Genomic DNA, 23,529 nt, shown 5'->3' with positions numbered 1-23,529 from the left:
GTGTTCAGGCCTTGGAACTGGCCAAGGAGGTTTGGATTCCCCATCCAGGAGATGTCAAAGGAATTCCTGGGCATGGCACTCAGCTGGGCTGAGTTAATCAGTCACAGGTGGGACCCAGTGACCCCAAAGGGCTTTTCCCACCTCAATGATCCCATTTTGTGACTCCTAAGTTGAGTGAGCTGCTTGTTGAGAGTTTTTTGCAGGACAATGGACATGTGCAACATATGCACAATCCAGCCTTCATAGAGACTGAGTAGAAGGTCACAATGCCCTTGAAGGACACGGAAGGAGAAGAACACACTCAACTCTAGTTTAGGATGTAAAGGCAGACAAGAAAACCGCAGCGAGATGCACGAAGAAGAAAAAATAACTAAATTAACCAAAAGCTTAAAATGCATGCACAGGAGTTAACCAATCATGTATTAGCTTGAGGTGTGTGAACAACAGAACAGTATAAATATAGTTTTGTTTTTGCAATAAACTGGCTTCACTTGATGATATTGATCATGGTGTGATGTCCCATTTCTGATCCTCCACAGCTGCCCACCAAGGAATTTAGAAGGGGATGTGTCCAAGCATCTGTGGCACTGCTGGATTCGGGTGGGAACAGCTACAGACTCCAGCAAAGGACTCTGATGATCCCTTCTGAGTCAGGGAATTCTGTGATTCTGACTCTATTCAATGACATCAAATCTGTGACTGTGGCTTTCTGACAGAGTGCAACAACTTCTGCTCCTCCTTCTGTGTCCAAAATGTCTGAACCAGACCAGGGGCAATCCCAACACTCCCAAATTCTAGTTTTTTGCTGTCTCCACTGCCTTTGCCTCCATCCTCAGGTTTTTCCCACCTCTCCTGCTGCCCTGGCAAGGACTGAGTTAAAAGAAGTGTGCTGGGGGTGGGGGATAGATATAAAAGTATAAAAAAAGTGGATATAAACGCACAAATCACTATTAAACACAGGTAATACCAATCAATTAAAACCAGGAAAGATTTTAAAGCCCTGTGCTTTCACAAATGGTCAAAATTTCTGCAGCCACATTAACAGAGATGCTGTGTGACCCCAAACCAGGAATATGGGGACAGGTGATGCTTCATCCCACAAAGAGAAGCTTTAACCTTCTTAAACAAACATAAACAAACTTAAACAAACTTAAACCTTCCAATGCTGTTTCTCTGCCTGCAATTTTTCAGGATGTGGCTCAGCACGGCGGCAGAGGATTGGATTTCTGCCTTTCCTGCAGGGCTTGGGATCCCTCTGCTGGTGCAGGAGGAGCCTGCATGGATTTTCCTGGGTGGAACTCAGTCCTGATCACACAGGGCCCTGCAGGGCTGAGGTGAGGCAGGGGGGATCCCAGGGAAATGAGCTGCAGGAATCTGTGCCATGGAGGGGAGAGCTCCAAGGAAACCTTGGCAGGGCTGGCTGCAGAGAAGCAGCTCCTGGCAGCTGGGCTGGAATGAAAATATTCCATAAAAACAGAGCTGAGGGAGCTGCACTCCTCGGCCATGGACACCTGGAGGAAGCACCCACGCAGGGAACTGGATGAGAATTCTGTATCTGTATCTGATAACAGCCTAATTAATTATTAATTATGACCTCTGTGGCTCACTTCCAGCTCAGGATATTTTGTGATTCTACATCTCTGAGCTGGGCAAATTTCTCTGGAGCTGGTGCCAGAACTCTCCTTTCCCAAGGAAGGAAAAGGATCCCTGGATCCCCAGGGGCTGCCCCTGGATCCTTGGAATCCCTGGATGCCTGCTTGTGGGACTACAGAGAAATCAGGGAATGGTTTGGGGTGGGAGGGACCTTAAATCCCACCCAGTGCCACCCCTGCCGTGGCAGGGACACCTCCCACTGTCCCAGGTGCTCCAGCCTGGCCTTGGGCACTGCCAGGGATCCAGGGGCAGCCCCAGCTGCTCTGGCAATTCCAGCCCAGCCCCTGCCCACCCTGCCAGGGAACAATTCCCAATTCCCAAGATCCCATCCAGCCCTGCCCTCTGGCACTGGGAGCCATTCCCTGGCTCCTGTCCCTGCAGGCCTTGTCCCCAGTCCCTCTGCAGCTCTCCTGGAGCCCCTTCAGGCCCTGCAGGGGCTCTGAGCTCTCCCTGGAGCCTTCTCTTCCCCATTAGAACTGATTTTATAACAAAGGAAACCAGACCTCCCCTTCCCTCTGCCCCACGACTGATGAAAGCGCAACTTGAAAAAACAGAACGACTTTTCATGGATTTCAAAGTCAAATCCCCCAAAATCAGAGCTATCCCAGGTGACACCTGACCTACAGCATCAGCCAGCACGGAACCAGCCACAGAGGGGACAAGGCTACAAGGACAGGAATACTTTGGGAAGATGGGAAGCCCCACACTGATCCTCTGGAGCACAACCCATTTCTGGGGGTGCTGATTTCAATTTCTTTCCAGAGGTTGTTCCCAGAGAGATCGACCTTCCACTGATCCAGAGGAATTCTTAAGTTCTTTGATTCCAACGAATTTTTAAGATTTTTGGATTTGCTGCAGAGGCAACCAGCTTTTTTCAAGGTTTGGAATCTGCTTCCTCCTCAGGACTAATTTACTGTGGCCATTTAACTGCCAGCCAAGGCCCCCACAGCTGCATAAACAAAGTCAAAATCCTTCCAGTTCTATTCAAGCTCTGAACAAGGCACGATGGTAAATCTAAACCTGATCTTCAAAATTCATATTTATGACTATTCCAGCTAACCTAGAGCCAGCATTGGATTTATCACACATGCATGGAATAAACATAATAAATACAGTGTCTGCTGAGGGGGGAAAACTGCTCTGAGAGGCAGAAGTTTTGTTAAACCCAGCAGATTCATGACACAACCAAAACCAAGTGAATTTTTGGAGGAAATATTAAATTACCTGCTGCAGGTGCAACAAATAATCTCTTTGGTTTGTTTATGAGGGAATGAACACTGCAGGAGGTTCAGATGGGCACTGCTTTATTATTTAATATTTGCTTCATTTATTTTTAAGATTTATTTTATTGTGAGCCAGGCAGAAGCTCTTTGAGAAGATTCAGCTGCACAAAGTCATGGATCTTCCCAAAATTATTTCTCCTGTGCTTCTGATAAGGCCACACTGATGGGAAATTTTCCAAGGTAAAGTCACCAAATCCTCAGTTCAAAGCTGAGCACTGCTCCAGGGAATATTGGTTAAAGGAGGAATTGTATTCCAAGCTCATTATTCCCAATTTAATGGGTATTTTAAAACATGCCCTTTAAAACCATTTAAATTGAAGATCAACTCTCCTTATGTATTTTATTCCACAAAACATTGTTACTGTTACCAAGACCAGTGCAAGAAAATCCTGTTTTATAAACACTTGGGAATATTATCCCTAATTTTTGAGCTGAGGAAATGTCTCAGGTTGGAAATGGGGCTGTGTGTTCTGTCCCAGCTGTCAGAGCTGGGGCAGCTCTCTGCTGTTCTCTGGGCACTTTTCTTTCTCTCTCCCACAGCCAATCCTCCCTCCAGGAGATCTCTTCTGTCCATGGCCACTGAGTGCCCCTGCATGGCTGAGAAAATTCCAGCATCCCATGGGCAGAGGCTGCGCCCAGGGGGAGCAGCCAAGCATTCCTACCTGGATCCAATCTGAGCTCTGCAACACCACAGCAGCCTTATCCACTGCATTCCCAAAGGACAAGAGCTCCATAAGCACCCCTGGAGCTCCAGAGGAAAACTCCAGCCTTGTGCAGGATCCTGCTCCAGCAGAAGCACAGCTGGCACTGCAGGAGGGCTGAGCCCCCATGGAATGGCACTGCTGCCAGCACCCTGCCCCACAGCCTGCCAGGGCCTGCTCTGACTCTGCACTGCTTTCTTTGTGCTCTTGCATTTGGAGTTTTCATTTCCCTAGCAAAGAACTGTTATTCCTGCTCCCATATCTTTGCCTCAGAGCCCCTCAATTTCAGAATGACAATAATTCAGAGGGAGGGGGTTTGCATTTCCCATTTCAGGGGAGGCTCCTGCCCTCCTCAGCAGACACCTGTCTGTTCAAACCAAGATAGGAAAAAGGAGGAAAGATGAACCACGAAGGACACACACACCAGGAGGGCTGGACTTGAATTCAAGATTATTTTCCACCTCAGTGATTGTGAGCCCCCCCAGAACTCCAGCCTCGGGGAATCAGGGATGCTCCAGGAGAGGAGAGCAGGGCTCTTACCCAGGTTGAGGCTGGAGGAGGATCCGTGTGAGGACAGGGAAGGAGGAGGCGTCTGCGAGTGGCCGGGGCCTTGGCTGGGCAGGGGCATCCCCACGGGCCCGGGGGAGGAGGAGAAGCCCAGGCCGTTGTAGAAGCTGTGCCCGATGGGGGTCAGGCTGCTCGAGGTCCTCTTGTACAGGTCACTGCTGCCCGTCAGCGAGTCCCGGCGCGAGCCGCTGCCCGTGGTGGAGTTGGCCACTGCAGAAACGGGAAAAATGGGAGATGCCACCAGCCCCACCACTGCAGAGCCACAGCGCCACTGCACTGGGCTGGTGCTTGGGAAAGTGATCAAACACAGGCATTAAAACCAGTCAGAGTCGTTAAAACCACGTTGTTAATGATCAAACAGCTAAAAAAATGATCTGGGATCTTGTCTTTGCCTCCAGTCCTTTGGAGGTTTTATTGTGCCACAGCACATGGAGAAACAGCTCCAAAAATCCCTGAGTAGAAAGGTCAAAGGATAAAAATCTCCCTAAAGGAAGGGACCAAGCTTCGGGGACAGAGTGAGACCTTTGGGGACATGGTGAGCACTCTGGGGACACACTGAGACCTTTGGGGACACACTGAGACCTTTGGGGGACACACTGAACACTTGGGGACACACTGAGCACTCTGGGGACACACTGAGACCTTTGGGGGCACCCCGAGCACTTGGGGACACCCCGAGCACTTGGGGACACACTGAGACCTTTGGGGACACAGTGAGCACTTGGGGACACACTGAGCACTCTGGGGACATACTGAGCCCTTTGGGGACACACTGAGACATTGGGGACACACTGAGACATTGGGGACACACTGAGACCTTTGGGGACACACTGAGACATTGGGGACACACTGAGCACTCTGGGGACACGCTGAGCCCTTTGGGGACACCCCGAGCACTTGGGGACACACTGAGCACTCTGGGGACACACTGAGCCCTTTGGGGGCACCCCGAGCACTTGGGGACACCCCAAGCACTTGGGGACACGCTGAGCCCTTTGCTCTGGCCCTTCAGGAGAAGGTCTGAGCTCCCCAGAGCTCCTTCCCCCACATTCCCGGGCTGAGGGAGATCTGAACTCCCCCTCCTGTTTGCTGCTGCCCATCAGAGCTGAAGCACAGCGCCAGGAGATGTTCCCTGTTTGCTCAGGAGCGTGCCCAGCCTGGTGCTGAAATCCCTGTGCTCATCTTGCAGCAGATGAGAAATCAGCTCCTGTTTGCCCCCAGCTTTATGGAGCTGGAAATCTGAATTCAATTTCACTCCTAACCCCCACGGTTTTTAAGAGCTGTCTCGATAGGCAAATACAAACTCTTTAAATGCACTGTCAACTTGCAGGGGAAAAAATCAATTTTGCATTAAAATCTTGTTTAATAAACAGTGAAATTGTTAACTGCAATGAATTGATCATCTTTGGTGAGTGCACACAGGCTCCAGAAGCAGCAGGATCAGAGTTTTATTCATTGATTGAGGGAAAACAACTTTGTGCATCTTGGCACTGAGCAAACCACTCATGGAATTCAATTAGTTAAATAAACTGAGGGGAGAGAAGCAAATGCTTTGTTTACATGGAACCAAGATGGTTCCAATTCTCAAGGCTGGGTTGAACTCTTCAATATTCTCTCTCTTCAAATATTTAGAATAACTTTTTATTGCAAACTGTTCCTCCCTGAGCCTGTTCTGATGGAGCCAGGTTGGAACCTGCCCCTCACATTGATGAGAGCAGCAAAGTTCAGGACATAATTACTGTCCTGAGACTGAGCAGTAATTAAAACAAGTGTTCCACTTCAAAAAAACCACAAACCTAAGGAAAAAAAAAGTCCTAAAAGACATCTCTGGATGGGTTTGATTCTGAAAGGAGCCTTGGTCTCCAGCTGCCCAGCATCAAAGCATGGATGGGAGGTGTCTGCAACCACAGAGTGATTCTTCTGGTGCGTGATGGGAACAATTCCCAGAATAAAGCACAGAAACCACCTCAGATCAGCTTTTTAAAGCCATGAGGAGTTCCTCAGCCTTTACTCCGAGGTGAGAGGGGTTGACACACTCTGGAACCAATTCCTGTCAGCCCAGGACTCCACATGCAGGGAAACACACTTCCAAGTTAATTACTCTGCTACTGCTAATTATCACCTACTAAAAGCATTTTTGCCAAGAACTGCTGCAGATTTTAAAGCCTGAAGTAGTCCCTAAAGGAAAATTCCCAGTTAGGCCGGGATGGATGAGGAGGGCTCAGCTCAGAGCACAAACTCCTGAACTCTGGTGCTCTCCTCACGCTCCTTTTCCCAGGTGTGGGAATCCTTAACATCAGAGGGTTTTGGGAAAGCTGCAAAAGGCAGGCCTCAGAGACAGCAGAACTGCAATTAGAGCTAAGCAGAAATCCTAAGATTTGTCAGCAAAAAAAATCATATGAGAAGTACAAAAGTAAGGACAAAGAGAACAATGCTCTGTGTATTCATGCTTGGCTAGAATAACTCCCTATGTTACAGAAAAGTATCTCTAGAGAGATATTAGGAAGTTCTAAGCTTAATAACAGCTCTGTGCATTGTGTTTTAAGGCTTACAAGCAGGTATTGTACCTGAAATAAGCCAGCATTGCTCTAACCAAAGGTACGTGTGCTTACAGTGGTTGGATAAAAGTACTGTCAACATGCTTTTGCTTTGTGTGACTGGTCAAAATTTATCTTTAGTAGGATCTGTCTGGCCACCGTGTCAGGGTCAACCCCTGAATATTGCCTCATATTCTTCCCTCAACCTTTCCAACCACTCTGCTGGGGTTTCTTCCCTCTTTTGCTGCTCATCGAAAGCCTTATGGGCATTTTGATTACGTGGAGCTCCTCTTTGATACCTCTTCTAATCAATGTTCTGTATTCCTCCACGTCTTGCCTCCCCCCAGGGCTGCTGTGGTCCCAGGTGGGGTGCACTAAGGGCATTTCCAGATGCCCAGGAGGTCCTTGCACGTGTTCCCTTTCCCATATCCCAACTTTTACAGTGAGCTGTAACACTGAGCTCCGTGTCTGCTGCCGGGGAGCTGCTGGCATCTTCCCATGTCATAACCACGTCATGAGACTGCTGCTGGAAAATGAACAGCTCCAGAGGCGTCCCTCAGCAGCCCTGTCCTCTTGGGGATCTGTACACAACCCCTGGCTGGCAGCACCGAAAGCTGCACCCCTGACTGCCCTGCACCCCTCACTGCCCTGCATCCCTCACTGCCCTGCATCCCTCACTGCCCTGCAACCCTCACTGCCCCTGCACCCCTCACTGCCCTGCAACCCTCACTGCCCTGCACCCCTGACTGCCCCTGCACCCCTCACTGCCCTGCACCCCTGACTGCCCTGCACCCCTGACTGCCCCTGCACCCCTCACTGCCCTGCACCCCTCCCCTGCCCTGCACCCCTGACTGCCCTGCAGCCCTCACTGCCCCTGCACCCCTCACTGCCCCTGCACCCCTCACCTGCCCTGCACCCCTCACTGCCCTGCACCCCTCACTGCCCTGCACCCCTCACTGCCCTGCACCCCTCACTGCCCTGCACCCCTCACTGCCCTGCATCCCTCATCTGCCCTGCACCCCTCACTGCCCTGCACCCCTCACTGCCCCTGCACCCCTCACCTGCCCTGCACCCCTCACTGCCCTGCACCCCTCACTGCCCTGCACCCCTCACTGCCCTGCACCCCTCACTGCCCTGCACCCCTCACTGCCCTGCACCCCTCACTGCCCTGCACCCCTCACTGCCCTGCACCCCTCACTGCCCTGCACCCCTCACTTCCCCTGCCCCTGCACCCCCTCACCTGCTCTGTACCTCTCCCCTGCCCTGCACCCCTCACCTGCTGGGCACCCTTACCTACCCTGCAGCCCTGCCCTGCCCTGCAGCCCTCACCTGCCCCTGCACCCCTCACTGCCCCTGTACCTCTCCCCTGCCCTGCAGCCCTCCCCTGCCCTGCCCTGCACCCCTCATCTGCCCTGCAGCCCTCACCTGCCGTGCCCTGCACCCCTCACTGCCCCTGCACCCCTCCCCTGCTGGGCACCCCTCACTGCCCTGCACCCCTCACTGCCCTGCACCCCTCCTCTGCTGGGCACCCCTCACTGCCCCTGCACCCCTCACTGCCCTGCAGCCCTCACTGCCCTGCAGCCCTCACCTGCCCTGTACCTCTCCCCTGCCCTACAGCCCTGCCCTGCCCTGCAGCCCTCCCCTGCCCTGCCCTGTACCTCTCCCCTGCCCTGCCCTGTACCTCTCCCCTGCCCTGCACCCCTCACTGCCCTGCAGCCCTCCCCTGCCCTGCACCCCTCATCTGCCCTGCAGCCCTCCCCTGCCCTGCCCTGCAGCCCTCCCCTGCCCTGCCCTGCAGCCCTCACTGCCCTGCACCTCTCCCCTGCCCTGCAGCCCTCACCTGCCGTGCCGAAGCCGCCCAGCGCCGAGCCCAGCGTGGCTCCCAGGGAGCTGCTGCTGCCGAAGCCCAGCGAGGTGTTGGCGGGCTGGGCAGAGCCCTGCGAGAACAGCGAGCTGCTCTGCGAGTTGCTGCTCAGGGAGTTGTTGCCGTAGAAGGAGCTGGAGGCCAGGTTGTTGGTGGGCTGCTGCTGGGGCTGGGGCTGCGGCTGCTGCGTGCCCAGGGGCCGGAAGGGGCCGTTGGTGGTCCCTGCCAGCCCTCCTGCTGCTCCGTTGGCCGACGCCGCGGCCGCTGCCACGGCTGCGGGACACAGAAACGGGAAAAAATTGGAAAAGGCACTGAAAAAGATCCATTTTCATCACACTTCTGGAAGTTAAAACTTAGGTTGCTTTGAATTGTTACAGGTTTTTCTTTCAGGACAAAACACTGCATAAATCTGTTTGTTCTAAGGGAGCTGCCCACAGCCATGCCCAGCTGCTCTTGCTGCTCTTGTGCTGTTGGGGCTGCACAGATCAAAACCAGGAATGGTTCTTTCTCCAAAGATCCAAGAGTCCAATCAGTGCAGCCCTACACTCACAAGGGCCAGTTAAGAAACCCGAGTTTTGAAATCATTGAAATGATCCTTCAGCACATGAAGCATGAACTTGCAGTGCCAAGAACATCAAACCCGAGGACTTCTGGCTTTCAGCCAGTTCCAAAGTTAAAGAAAAAGCAAAATAAACAAGAGCTACGAAAAAACAATTAGAAGGCCCATTTCATAATCTGAGCCCAGTGCTGGCAAGCACTGCTCACACCAACAGATTGAAAAATCCTTTTAAAAGCCTTGAACTCTTAAGGAACCCAAGTAAATGCCAAAGCAACTCATGGCAAAGGCCATTTTAGGCATGGTGGTATGATAAAGCACAAATCAGGGAATGGCTTGGGTTGGAAAGGACCTCAAAACTCCTCCTGTTCCACCCCAGGGACACCTCCCACTGTGCCAGGTGCTCCAGCCTGGCCTTGGGCACTGCCAGGGATCCAGGGGCAGCCCCAGCTGCTCTGGCAATTCCAGCCCAGCCCCTCCCCACCCTGCCAGGGAACAATTCCCAATTCCCAAGATCCCATCCAGCCCTGCCCTCTGGCACTGGGAGCCATTCCCTGGCTCCTGTCCCTGCAGGCCTTGTCCCCAGTCCCTCTGCAGCTCTCCTGGAGCCCCTGGAGGGGCTCTGAGCTCTCCCTGGAGCCACTGGGAATTCTGAAGGCTCCAGCAGGTAAGAAAGCTGGTGCCAGGGGACAAATTTAAACACCTGCCACAAAACTCTCCAAAATCATTCCAGCTCCTGCTCCTCCCCCTCTCCGTGGCTGCTCCGCAGGCTCAGCCCAAGTTGAGCACAGAGGATGGTTCTCAGCAACAACCCCTGGATGGATCTCAGTGAGGGCAAGTTTGTCATCACTGCCAGCAGAGCACGGAGGGGTGGGGACACTGGGGACACAGCAGGCACTTGGAGGGACCTGAAGCCACCTGTCTGAACCACTGTGGGGGCCAGGACTCACCTGCCTGACCCAGGGAGGGGACAGGACTCACCTGCCTGAGCAGGGAAGGACAGGACTCACCTGCCTGACCCAGGGAGGGGACAGGACTCACCTGCCTGACCCAGGGAAGGACAGGACTCACCTGCCTGAGCAGGAGGGGACAGGACTCACCTGCCTGAGCAGGGAAGGACAGGACTCACCTGCCTGACCCAGGGAAGGACAGGACTCACCTGCCTGAGCAGGAGGGGACAGGACTCACCTGCCTGAGCAGGAGGGGACAGGACTCACCTGCCTGACCCAGGGAGGGGACAGGACTCACCTGCCTGACCCAGGGAGGGGACAGGACTCACCTGCCTGACCCAGGGAAGGACAAGACTCACCTGCCTGAGCAGGGAAGGACAGGACTCACCTGCCTGAGCAGGGAAGGACAGGACTCACCTGCCTGACCCAGGGAGGGGACAGGACTCACCTGCCTGAGCAGGAGGGGACAGGACTCACCTGCCTGACCCAGGGAGGGGACAGGACTCACCTGCCTGGGCTGCAGAGGAGCTGATGATGACAGGGGCAGGGGCCACCAGGCGCACGGGAGCCCCCAGGCCGTTCCTGGCCCCGGCGTTGACCACGAGGGCTCCTGTTTGGTCATAATAAGCAGCAGGAGCCAGCACTGGGTAACCTGCAGAGGCAAGCACAGGTGACAGGGCAGGTGACAAACACATCAGTCACGTCCAGGTGAGTGCAGTGCAAGAGGGTTTTTAAAGGAAAAGCTGAATGGGAAAAAAAGAAGCAAGAACAGCCCTGCTTTCCCCAAAAATGTCCACGATTTTACACTAAGAATTGCAGGTAGAAAAGATTTTTTGCTGCCTGAATCTTTTCTATTACACTGTCACCAGTGCAAATTCAGCTAAAAAAGGGTTTGAAATACAAAAGCTCCATTTCTGCTCCATGATACACACAACATGTGCTGGGATTGCTCAGAGCTGGGGCTGCCATGGTGCACCCACAGGGAACTTCCACTTCTGCATTTTGGAAGGTTGGTACCATAAAATATTCTTTAATGCATGTAAATAAACTCTCATAAATGCTGCTGATACACACAGCAGCAGGCTCCAGAACACAGTGATTTAGGCACCTCATTAGGGAATTCCACATTAAATGAAAACAATAAAATTAAATGCAGTGACTCTCTAAGGTGGGGGGTCACTCCCTGGGAATATTTGCTTTGCAAATACAAGTACAAACATACATCTATAATTGTATATATGTGTGTATTTGCTTTGCAAATACAACCCAAATAACAGAGATTAAAGGAAATCTGCAGACTGCTGGAAATCTGCACAGTTCACTCTGTAACTTAATACTGCAACATTCTTCTTAAACAACAGAAAAACCCAATTAACGAGGACGTGACAGTGCCAGCAAGGAGACCTGAAACCCAAATAATCCATTTTTCCTTCCATTTGACCAGCAGGACATATCTGCACATTATTCTAATGAGCTCAGGTTTGTGCTTTGCCATCACAATAATGTCCTGAATAACTGAATTTCAGCTGCATTTTACCCCAAAGCCTCAGGGATCAGAGTCAGAATTCCTACAGCAGCTCCTCCAGTGAAGAGCTAGAAATGAGAACTAAACCCTGCTCCCTTTTATCCCTTTTCTTTTCCTGTTTTTAAGCCTCTTGGAAGAGCAGTCATGGAAGGAAGCCCCTGTTAAGTCAAGCACCTGGCAGGGATGGAGAGCTGAGATGAAAGAAGGGGACTAAGAAACCTCTGAGGTTTAAAATACAGTTCCCTTAAGCTTGCACGATCCACAGAAAAACCTGGAGGTGATTTTCCACAGGAGCCATCGATTCTTGGAGTACAGTGCCAGCACAGGGAGATAACACTGCTGTCACCTGTGCCACAAGGTCACCCGTGACCCCTCAGTGCTGCCAGCTGGGGACACCCCAGCCCCGGAAGGAACCCCCAAACCAACACAAGCAGGCACTGCTGGTGCCAGGCAAAGGCAGCCCTGGGAGATGCCATTCCCCAGGCTCTCCCTGGCTGGGAATGCTGGTACCTGGCATTCCTGCTGCCAGCCCCTGGCCGAAGGCGAGCGCGGAGTTGACGGCGGCGGCGGCCACCAGAGGATCCGTCTGCTGGCCCTGCTGGTTCTGGTTGGGAGTCAGGGGACGCTGGCTGGCTCCTCCACGGAGCACCTGGAGAGGACAGAACAGCCACGGGGTTATTCTGGGTCCAGGAGAGAGCCACTCTCACCAGGCACAGCAGGAGCACCACCGGGGGGAACCTTCTCTGCTTTGCTCTTAATTCACTTTTCTTCACATTCAAAAAGGACCTGGAGGGGCTGGAGCGAGCCCAGGGAAGGGAAGGGAGCTGGGAAGGGGCTGCAGCCCCAGGAGAGGCTGAGGGAGCTGGGAAGGGGCTCAGCCTGGAGAAAAGGAGGCTCAGGGGGGACCTTGTGGCTCTGCACAGCTCCTGCCAGGAGGGGACAGCCGGGGGGGTCGGGCTCTGCTCCAGGGAACAGGGACAGGAGGAGAGGGAACGGCCTCAGGCTGGGCCAGGGCAGGCTCAGGGTGGACAGCAGGGAAAATTCCTTCACTGAAGGGTGCTCAGGCTTTGGAACTGCCTGCCCAGGGCAGTGGTGGAGCCCCCATCCCTGAAGTGTGCAAAACACACATGGAGGGGTGCCTGGAACAGGGGTCAGTGCTGGGTTAATGCGTGGGCTCGATGATCTTTAGGGAGTTTCTCCAACCTTTCTAATTCCCTGATCCCACCTCCAACACTCATCCTCTGCCAGAAGTGTGGACAAGCCACCTGCCCACCCCAGCTAACGTTTGGTCCCTGTCACCACAGCCCCACTAAAAGCCCTCTGAGCAGAAACCTTACAAAGCCCCGTGCAGGAGCTGGGCTCGGGTGACAGGAGGTGACCTGGGTGTCACCAAGCCACCAGCCCCTGTAGAGGGCAGAGACCTGGTGACACAAGGCTTAAATCACAGGAAATCATGACCACAGAGCCCCCAGTGGGGTTTGCAGGGACGAGTGCTGTGGTGGGGGTCCCTCAGAAGGGAGGATGGCAGAGTGGCCACCCTGCAGTTACCTGGGACAGGCTTGGTTTGGCAGAGCCTCGCTCAGAGCTGGTGCAGGAATCTGCAAGCTCAGCTTATTAAACGAGCCAGCCCTGTGTCCTCAGCACATCCTGCTGCAAAGGTGACATCGTGGCTGTCACCTGCTCGAGTTATTAACAGCAAGAACTGACTCTGTGCACGGAGAGGCTGGGGAGGATCCCCAGCTTCACTGACTGGGATGTGCCCCCGAGCCTGCACAGGAACCCATTGCTATGGGGGGGGACACAGAGAGATGATAGACTGTGGAGCTGGCTAACATAAGAGATTTGATAACAGGATGCCTTGGCAAAAGCAAACAGAACTTTGAAAATTAGACCTGAACTGCAAGAAGATTCAATCAGATGGATTTACCAGAAAAAAGAAAATCCCACTGAACTGTGCAAGCGAGAGATGTTGTTACATGCATACGTGTGTGTATGTGATTTTAACCTCATCATCGTAGTACACATTACTATTCTCCCTAAAATAGTACATAAGTGTTTGTATCCCACAGCAAAATCGGATTCTGATCACTCTCTCCCCATCTCTCTCCATCCCCAACAGGAACCCTCCAGCCCAGGCAATCTCTGGGAGCCAAGAATTCCAGGGGGTGCAGACTGCAGCACTGGAATGCTGGTGGGTTTTATTAACACACTATTAAGATGTCACAAGGGTGACAAATCAAGTGTCCACACTCTGCTCCAGGTTCCCAAAGCCTCTGCCTCAGCACTTTTAATGCAAACAATCCCTGCTGCATCCCCTCAGAGCGAGGCTTGCATTCCAAACCCCGCTCCCGACCCCACTCACGCCTGCTCCACGGCCATAAAAGTAATGAAACATCCCATAAAGGCCACTGGCACGGAGATATTTTATTTTAATAGCCTGAGCCTTTGCAGAAGCTTTCTCAGCTCATGCTTGCTGCATCTGTAAAGGCCTTAGAACACCTCCTGACACTGGGGCTTGGTTTTCAAAGGGTTTTCAGTTCTGAGCTGAAAGATTCAGCTGCCAGTTGCTCTTTATTCTGCCACCTCCATCACCAAGGACTAGACAGGAGAGCTGCTGAGGGGACTGAAGCCCAGCTCTGGCTCCTGGGGATTCCCCCTCACACACCAGCAGCACCACAGGTTTGCTGCTGCACAGCTCAGGCCATTCCCAGCCTGACCCAGGGGTGTTTTAAAGCACTGACAGTCAGTAATTCACCAGCACCCCTGCACATGTGCCACTCTCCACGTGCATGACAGATAAATCAAATTACAAATGTACAGATGGCTCCTGTCCCTTTGTCTTTAGGAGAGGCCAAAGGGTTTTCTCCTCATTTAAAACTACTCAGAGCTGAGGTCAGGATCGGTCATGGAAAAAAATCAGGGTTTTGAATGGCTGGAGCTGTGTCAGGGGAGGCTTGGGCTGGTTTTACACAGAATCAGCTGGGCTGGGAAAGACCTTTGAGATCACCAAGTCCAACGTGTGAGCTGACACCACCCTGGCACCCAGACCATGGCACCCAGACCCTGGCACCCAGACCCTGGCACCCAGACCATGGCACACAGACCATGGCACCCAGACCATGGCACCCAGACCATGGCACCCAGACCCTGGCACCCAGACCCTGGCACCCAGACCATGGCACCCAGACCATGGCACCCAGACCCTGTCACCCAGACCATGGCACCCAGACCCTGTCACCCAGACCATGGCACCCAGACCCTGGCACCCAGACCATGGCACCCAGACCCTGTCACCCAGACCCTGGCACCCAGACCATGGCACCCAGACCCTGGCACCCAGTGACACAGTGACATCCAGGCTCTCCTTAAGCACCTCCAGGCACAGGGACTCCCCTCCAGTGGGCAACCCCTTACATTGTCCCATCACCCTTTCTGGGAAGGAATTCCCCCTGCTGCTGTTCCCCCAGAGGGAATGGGCACAAGCATGGCATGGGAATGGGCACAGGAATGGGAATGGGCATGGGAGTGGGTACAGGCATGGGCAAGGGAATGGGCATGGGAATGGGAGCGGGCATGGGCACGGGGGCAGGGGAATGGGACTGGGAATCGGGGCATGGGAATGGGCATGGCAATTGGGGCATGGGCATTGGAATGGGCACGGGAATGGGGGCATGGGAATGGGCACGGGAATGGGGGCATGGGAATGGGAATGGGCACGGGAATGGGGGCACAGGAATGGGAATGGGCACAGGAATGGGCATGAATGGCCCCGAGGCTGCAGAGTTTGGACAGCGCTGCCAGGGATGCCCAGGCTGGGATTGCTGGGGGTCTGTGTAGGGCCAGGGGCTGCAATCCACCATCCCTGGGGGTCATTCCCAGCTGAGGACATTCCCCAGCCCAAGGCCAGGAGGGCCCAGGCCTTACCTGCTGCTGGCCCTGCTGCGTCTGCTGCGTGCTTTGCTGGCTGGCCGAGTTGGTGGCGGCGGCGGCGGCGGCCGCCTGCTGCTGGAAGAGGCTGGCAGGATAAACTCCCCAGGGAGTGACTCCATAGTACTGGTGAGGGACCACAGCTGGACCTGGAACACAGCACGGGCAGGGTGAGCTCCTGGAGGGACAAGGGGCACACAGCACCCCGAAAATGCCTGCTCATCGTGGCTGGTTTAATGGGATCTGCGTGAAACTCTCTGCAAACACAGAGGGATCTGGCATTTGGGTCACGCATTTTATAAAGTTTCAAGTCAGACCTGGAATTTCATCACTGCACGAGGTCAACTCTGCCAGCAGTGATTCCATGTTTTTATTGGTGTGCCCTGGTTTTAACAGAGAAGGAACAAGAATCTCCAAGCCCAAGAGAAGAACCTTGTTTCGACTGCTCACCCCAGCTGACATTCACAGCTCACTGCCATCTACCTTCAGTTCCTCAACAAATCACCAAACACTCTTCACAGCTGGAGTGCATCAACCCTCAAGTATTAAAATGCTTTTTCCAGCCCTGCTTTGCATCTGCAAATCTTCCCTAAAAGAGGCTGCACGATCCTGTCCCTTCCCACATTCCCTCCTCAAACTTAAGAGCCTTAAAAATAATAATAATAATAATCTTGGAGAGCAGCAGAAAAGGCCTCACTTTTGAAGGTTCCTTGTGTTTATCAGGTCTCAGGACACCACAGAAATTTGGAGATAGCAGAATGGCAGCCTCTCTCCTTAAATAATCCCAGTTAGAATAAGGCTGAGGAGGTTCTCAGTGCTGGAGGGAGGAGCCCTCCCCACCCAGTAACACAGATGGGAATCCAATCATATTTTTTAATTCAACTGTTTGGTATCTGTAGGAAAGGTGAACAGAAAGGCAGAAGTGTTCCTTCCCTTTGATTCCCAAATCCATCCCCCATTCCAAGGCTCCCTCCCCACAGCAGGAATAGCTCGGGCAGAGCCAGAGTCAGGTGTGACACCAGAATAAACAAATCTTTAGAGAACCTTGGTCATGTCTGGGGTAAAACCAGGATTTTTTCTTTTTAAAGAGAGACAATCAGCACTTGGGTTCTGCCCAAGTGTGTAATTCCATGCAAAATGAGGGATGACACAAAAAGGGAGGTGCAAACAGTGTTCAGTGTTAGCCTGGCTGTGACAACGGGGGGAAATCCTGGAAGTCCCTTTTCCTTTTGGGTTTTGTTCCTTTCTTCTTGATTTTTTAACACAGTAACAGGCTCAGCTGAACTCCTGCAGAGTATCAAGGAGCTGGATGAGCTCCTGCTCCCACATCCACACTTCAGAACATTCATTCCATGTTTTGTGCCAAATATTAAATTCTTAATTCAAACGTGTAAGAGTTACTCTCATTATATTACTCTGGTTTTAACTACTGTGCTTTCCCCAAATTTAGGACTGAGGTGCCCAGCTCTGTGCAGAGCAGGGAGGTGCTGGCTAATTCCAGGCAGATGCTGAACACCTGCATTTGTATCTCACCCCAAAGCCCATCCTTGCTGGATTTACAGAACCAGAGAGGCTGATCTGCTTCTCCTACTCAGATCTGGAGCAGCAACCACTCATTTCTTACCTTCCAACCTGGAAATTCATGAGCAGTGCCAGCTAAAATTGAAAAAAAAAAAAAAAAAACCCACAGCAAATGAATCAGTGCCACAAAGGTGGTGCCTGCAGTACCTCAGCAGGCACAGACAGGTAAGCAGGGAGTGATTTTAACCTGTTTATCATCACTGAATGCACATCAGACCCCAACTCCCAGGGTTCTCCTGCACCCAACAGGGCAAGAGCTGCAACTGCTCCCTTTTAATGCAAGTCATTAACCTGCATTTGCCCTCAGGCTGCTGGAAGTTGCTGCAATCCCTTCATCTGGGCAAAATCTCTCTGGGAGATTTTAGTCTCAGCTCTAACTATCAAGCAAGCACAGCCTAGATGGGCTTTTCTCCTAGGCAGAGGTTGCTGCCAAAGCCTCGGGTGTATAAAGGCAGAGGAGACCTTGAGGTTTGCAGCAGCTGGGTTTGAAAGGGCTGCGAGTCTGGCTCAGCTGCTCCAGGCACAGGAGAGAGGCTCATTATTGAACAGAGTTCTCAGTGAGGGCAAGTGTGGCATCACTGCCAGACCCCACAGCACCCAGAGCTGCTCCCCCTCCGTGCTGCACCTGCTCCTGCACTCAGCAGAGCTGGGCATTCCTGGGAAAACAAAAACTCCAGCTCCTCTGGAAGCAAAGATTGCCCATGCTGTGTCTCACTCTCAGCAAGGAGAGCCAGAGCTGCTCCTTGCAGGGAACATCAGCAAATCCAGCTGGGAGCGTGCCCGGAGCGTCTCTGGGATCACGGAGGGGCTGGAGTTCCACCTCAGCCTGCCCAGGCCAACCTCCCCTGCAGGACAGGCAGGGCCCAGGAGCAGCGGGATTCCCAGGGACCTGGGGGGGATCCTGGGGAATTCCCAGGGACCTGGGGGGGATCCCTCTGAATTCCCAGGGACCTGGGGGGGATCCTGGGGAATTCCCAGGGACCTGGGGGGGATCCTGGGGAATTCCCAGGGACCTGGGGGTGATCCTGGGGAATTCCCAGGGACCTGGGGGTGATCCCGGGGAATTCCCACTGATCTCTGGGGTGATCCTGGGGAATTCCCAGGGACCTGGGGGTGATCCTGGGGAATTCCCAGGGACCTGGGGGGGATCCTGGGGAATTCCCAGGGACCTGGGGGGGATCCTGGGGAATTCCCAGGGACCGGGGGGGGATCCTGGAGAATTCCCAGGGACCTGGGGGGGATCCCTCTGAATTCCCAGGGACCTGGGGGGGATCCTGGGGAATTCCCAGGGACCTGGGGGTGATCCCTCTGAATTCCCAGGGACCTGGGGGGTGATCCCTCTGAATTCCCAGGGACCTGGGGGGTGATCCTGGGGAATTCCCAGGGACCTGGGGGTGATCCCTCTGAATTCCCAGGGACCCAGGGGTGATCCTGTGGAATTCCCACTGACCTGTGGGGTGATCCTGGGGAATTCCCAGGGACCTGGGGGGGACCCTGTGGAATTCCCACTGATCTCTGGGGTGGTCCCTGTGGAATTCCCACTGATCCCTGGGCTGATCCTGGGGAATTCCCACTGATCCCTGGGGTGATCCTGTGGAATTCCCACTGATCTCTGGGCTGATCCTGGGGAATTCCCACTGATCTCTGGGGTGATCCTGTGGAATTCCCACTGATCCCTGGAGTGGTCCCGTGGAATTCCCACTGATCCCTGGAGTGGTCCCGTGGAATTCCCACTGACCTGGGGGGTGATCCCTGTGGAATTCCCACTGATCTCTGGGCTGATCCTGTGGAATTCCCACTGATCTCTGGGGTGATCCTGTGGAATTCCCACTGGTCTCTGGGGTGGTCCCTGTGGAATTCCCAGTGACCTGTGGGGTGATCCCATGGAATTCCCAGTGATCCCTGGGCTGATCCCTGTGGAATTCCCAGTGATCCCTGGGCTGATCCCTGTGCAATTCCCTGCCCAGGCTGGCCCTGCTCAGGTCCCTGGGGTAGCTGCAGCTGCAGGTGCTGCCAGGCCCCAGCCCTGGCAGGTGTGTGCACACCCCCACACCTGCTCCAGCTCAGCACCACGGGCCTGATCCTTCCAGCCAGGCTGGGAAAATCCCAGCACCTGCTGTGGGAGCCTCTGCTCTTCCTGTGGCCAGGTTATCCACAAAGAACAGGAACACTTTGCTGCCTGGAACACTCCACCCCAGAGGGAAGCATTTCCCAGCTGGCCTGAAAAAAGGCAAGTTTTCAGTTTTTTGAGTGACATCTTTCTCAAATGATGGAAGGCAATTCAAAGGCAGCAGTATCTTCCCCACAGTTTAAAATCTAAATGAGAGGGTTTTTTTTTTTAGGAAGTTCTTCCCTCTGCATTCAAATTTGTTCTTTAAAATGCTGCTATTGTTGGGAAGAGAAGAGCATTATCCTAGAGCTGCCAGTCTCACAATCATGACAAACCTGCCATAATGGCAGAACTTTAAATGACAGATTATCTCTGCCATAAAACACACATCAAAGTTTCCTCTCTGCTCTGAGAGCAACTGTGAGCAATAAACTCTCAACAGCTCCAAACTCATTTCTTCCATCTCAGAAGCTCCTCCAAGTCCTCCCAATTTAACACTCCCAGGCACATCAAGGAGGCTTTTTGGCTTTGTATAAACATTTAAATTGTCTCATGTCCCCCCAGTGCTGCTCTCAGTCATGACAGAATAAAAGGGTTCTCAAACCTGCTCAGGCCTAGACAGGAAAGATGCTTTTCTGAAATAAACATCAACATGGAGTTTATCTTGTCATTTCTAGGGTCCACAGCCTGATGAGAGGGTTAAAATAACTCCTGTTTTTCAGTGGTGTAACACTATAAATACACCCAGCACATCACACATAGTTTTGTTTCTTTTAAGAGTTATAAATTTAGAATTACTCAAGTAGAGGCCCTGATGCCAAGTTTTGGGATGCTTTAGGTATCCTTGGGGTGTTACTGCCAGTTCAAATGTCTAAAACCCGAGTTCAGCACAGCCTAGATGGGGATTTCTCCTGGTCAGAGGCTAAAAAGGCTCAGGCAGCTCAGCTTCAGTAGAGCTGAGAAAAAGAAAAAAAAAAGAATTGTGGCCAACACTTGGTATTTCCTGGAAACGTGGCCCAGTTCCATGTGGTCTTTCTATGAAATCAAGGTGCTGCTGCTCTGCACTCTGCTGTTACCCAGAAAGGAGCTCTGGAGGCCCTGAGGTGATGCAGGAAGGCCAAGCAGGAGCCTCTTTGGACAGGAATCATTCACATCCCTCCTCCTCCTCCGCCTGGAACCGGGGCTGCCAATGCTCTGGAGCTCCTCCCTGCCCAGCCCTGACTGAACTTCCCTGTGGCACTGGCCAGCAGCAGCTCAGCTCATTCATTCCCTGCTCCATTCAGCATCCCAGGAGGGTTTATCAAGGCCTGGAGCAGCAGCAGCTCAGCTCATTCATTCCCTGCTCCATTCAGCATCCCAGGAGGGTTTATCAAGGCCTGGAGCAGCAGGAATGTCCTTGTGCCCCTGCCCTTGGCTCTGTCCCATGCAGTCACGGCGTCACTCGTTTGCCAGCGCCGTGCTGCTGCCTCCACCCAATCTCCCCATGGCATTGCATAATCCCAGCACGAAATTCCCAGCAGCACAGGCCAAAGCCCAAATTCTAACCCAAGTTCTTCACACACATCTGCATGAGCCACTAAAAACTCCACCCAAGTGGGCAGCACTGGCTGAATGCCCATTTCAGAGCTGACCCCACGACGGCCTCAAAGCTTAAAAGCTCAGCAGGGGTTTTGTAAGAGCTGGACCAAAGCTGTGTCCCAAACCACAGAGTGTGACAGCCACACACAGCCCAGCTCTGTGGGTTTGATCTGGGACAAGCCACCCAAAAAGAGAGGACTGAAATGGGTTTACAAGCTGTAAGTGGAGCGTGGCCTCACAAACATCCCCACTCCAAACACAGCAGTGTTCACTTGCAGCACAGAACATTCCCTCCACCTTGCTCAAGGAAAGCCAGGCATGGCTAGAAAAATCCTCCTCTAAAAGCACATCCTTCCTATAAAAATCCTCTCTTCAAATCATGTTCTTCCTTTAAAAATCCTCTCCTAAAACCACGTTGCCCCTTTAAAAATCCTCTCCTAAAACCACGTTGCCCCTTTAAAAATCCTCTCCTAAAACCATGTTGCCCCTTTAAAAATCCTCTCCTAAAGCACATTCCAGCTTTGTCCCCAGCACTTGGGCAAGAACGTCATGGCACCCCAGCAGAAGTCCAACGTTCACCGTGTCCCTCAGAGTGCCTGATAAGCTGTGGCACAGAGCTGGCACCTCCAGAATCACCAGTTCTGGCTGTGACAGCTGGGAGGAATTTGGGAACTGATACATGAATGGCTGGAGGAAGATCCTGCAGAAAGAGCAGAGGCTCCACCTTTGCTACCATCTGGAAAAGGGCATGTTCCCAGCAGGAGCCCCAGCAGCTATGGATGTGTTCACCTCCTGGAAGTGGAAATTCCCAACAGAATTTCAGGGAAGAGATCATTTGCAGGATGCACCACAAGCTGAACAGAAAGGAGACACAACTTTCCTGGCAGGAAACACATCCTGCAATCTTTCCAGCCTTTCAAAAGTTTGTTTTCAGAGGTTTTCCTTGCTACTGTCAGTCACCAAAGCACATCAAAAACGGAGCAATATTTGTTCTGTGAGCAGCTCCCATTTGCTCTGGGAGCCTTTAACAAAAATTATCCCATTTCATCTCCAGTTTTAATGACAAATTCTGGTTTTACTCAGAGCCAGACCAACATACCAATTCTCCCCCCACAGAATGCTGATGTTTCCCTTGCAGAGTCCCAGATCCAGAGCAGCTCTGGAGCAGGGAATGGCTGGGAGTGCAGAGGGAGCTGGAATGGCTCAGGGCATGGCTCAGGGAATGGCTGGGAGTGCAGAGGAGCTGGAATGGCTCAGGGAATGGCTCAGGGAATGGCTCAGGGCAGGGCTCAGGGCATGGCTGGGAGTGCAGAGGAGCTGGAATGGCTCAGGGAATGGCTCAGGGAATGGCTCAGGGAATGGCTCAGGGCAGGGCTCAGGGCAGGGCTGGAGTGCAGAGGAGCTGGAATGGCTCAGGGAATGGCTCAGGGCAGGGCTGGAGTGCAGAGGAGCTGGAATGGCTCAGGGAATGGCTCAGGGCAGGGCTCAGGGAATGGCTCAGGGCAGGGCTGGAGTGCAGAGGAGCTGGAATGGCTCAGGGAATGGCTCAGGGCAGGGCTCAGGGCAGGGCTGGAGTGCAGAGGAGCTGGAATGGCTCAGGGCAGGGCTCAGGGCAGGGCTGGAGTGCAGAGGAGCTGGAATGGCTCAGGGAATGGCTCAGGGCAGGGCTGGAGTGCAGAGGAGCTGGAATGGCTCAGGGCAGGGCTCAGGGAATGGCTCAGGGCAGGGCTGGAGTGCAGAGGAGCTGGAATGGCTCAGGGCAGGGCTCAGGCCAGGGCTGGAGTGCAGAGGAGCTGGAATGGCTCAGGGCAGGGCTCAGGGCATGGCTCAGGGCAGGGCTGGAGTGCAGAGGAGCTGGAATGGCTCAGGGCAGGGCTCAGGGCAGGGCTGGAGTGCAGAGGAGCTGGAATGGCTCAGGGCATGGCTCAGGGCAGGGCTGGAGTGCAGAGGAGCTGGAATGGCTCAGGGAATGGCTCAGGGAATGGCTCAGGGCAGGGCTGGAGTGCAGAGGAGCTGGCATTTCTCACCTAACGTGGCAGCTGCCGCCAGCCCGGCCGCGTAGGGATCCGTCCCCGGAGGAGCCGCGCTGATGATGTAGGGGTTGGGAACGAAGGCAGCAGGAGCTAAACCTGCTGAAAACATTCCTGTCAGTGAAAACAAACTCAACAGGACTGCAGCCCCACCACAACCCCCCTGCTGCTGCCTGGGCAGCACCACACTCCAGCTGGTTCCGTGGTTTTAAGCTTTTTACGGGTGGTTTTCTATAGGGAGTGACAACGTGTGAGTGCTGATGGGCAGAGGAGAGATCTGGCATTAAAAAACCCCAATTCCAAGGATTCAATGTTCCTTAAGAGGTAAAATCCCTTATATCCAACACCTCAGGGCAGACAGACCTGTCCAGGAGACTGGAGCTTGTCACTACTCTGTATTTCCTACAGCGAGTAACTCAGGACCCAAAGCACCCCGAGCTGAGCTCCGTGCCCCCCACAGATCCCAGCATTCCAACTGCTCAGTCTGGAAAGGGCTCAGGAGTGGGAAAACATTCTGTCCCTCTGCAAGGGACAGTTTAATCATTAGAGAAAGCCCAGGTGGGCGGGAGAGGGGTGTGCAGGGGAGGTGAAGGTGAAGGGGAGGAAGTCAAAAAGCTGAATAATTTCAATCCCTGAACTCCACTGAGCACACAAGGGCACAGCACAG

General features: G+C 53.3%; 1 protein-coding gene and 2 non-coding genes across 10 annotated transcripts in view; all 3 read right to left on the bottom strand.

The window, feature by feature from the left end:
- Positions 1 to 23,529, bottom strand: part of PUM1 (pumilio RNA binding family member 1) — an 88,681-nt gene that overhangs the window by 16,452 nt on the left and 48,700 nt on the right. For 6 of the 8 annotated variants that reach the window (XM_053998513.1, XM_053998512.1, XM_053998516.1 and 3 more), the window contains 6 exons: positions 22,860 to 22,964; positions 15,561 to 15,712; positions 12,147 to 12,285; positions 10,620 to 10,763; positions 8,582 to 8,878; positions 4,178 to 4,414 (listed from right to left, as the gene is read on the bottom strand). In XM_053998513.1, coding sequence (XP_053854488.1) covers positions 4,178 to 4,414; positions 8,582 to 8,878; positions 10,620 to 10,763; positions 12,147 to 12,285; positions 15,561 to 15,712; positions 22,860 to 22,964 — 1,074 coding nt within the window. The remainder of the gene's footprint in view (positions 1 to 4,177; positions 4,415 to 8,581; positions 8,879 to 10,619; positions 10,764 to 12,146; positions 12,286 to 15,560; positions 15,713 to 22,859; positions 22,965 to 23,529) is intronic. The other 2 variants (XM_053998511.1, XM_053998514.1) reach the window with 1 other exon arrangement.
- LOC128819163 (small nucleolar RNA SNORD103/SNORD85) lies at positions 9,927 to 10,018 on the bottom strand. The gene has a single exon (XR_008440665.1). It is a non-coding gene; the product is annotated as a small nucleolar RNA SNORD103/SNORD85 (small nucleolar RNA).
- LOC128819162 (small nucleolar RNA SNORD103/SNORD85) lies at positions 17,646 to 17,730 on the bottom strand. The gene has a single exon (XR_008440664.1). It is a non-coding gene; the product is annotated as a small nucleolar RNA SNORD103/SNORD85 (small nucleolar RNA).

Source organism: Vidua macroura, chromosome 25 (genome assembly GCF_024509145.1).
Source record: "Vidua macroura isolate BioBank_ID:100142 chromosome 25, ASM2450914v1, whole genome shotgun sequence".
NCBI lineage: Eukaryota > Metazoa > Chordata > Aves > Passeriformes > Viduidae > Vidua > Vidua macroura.
This window is presented reverse-complemented; position numbering and strand designations above follow the sequence as displayed.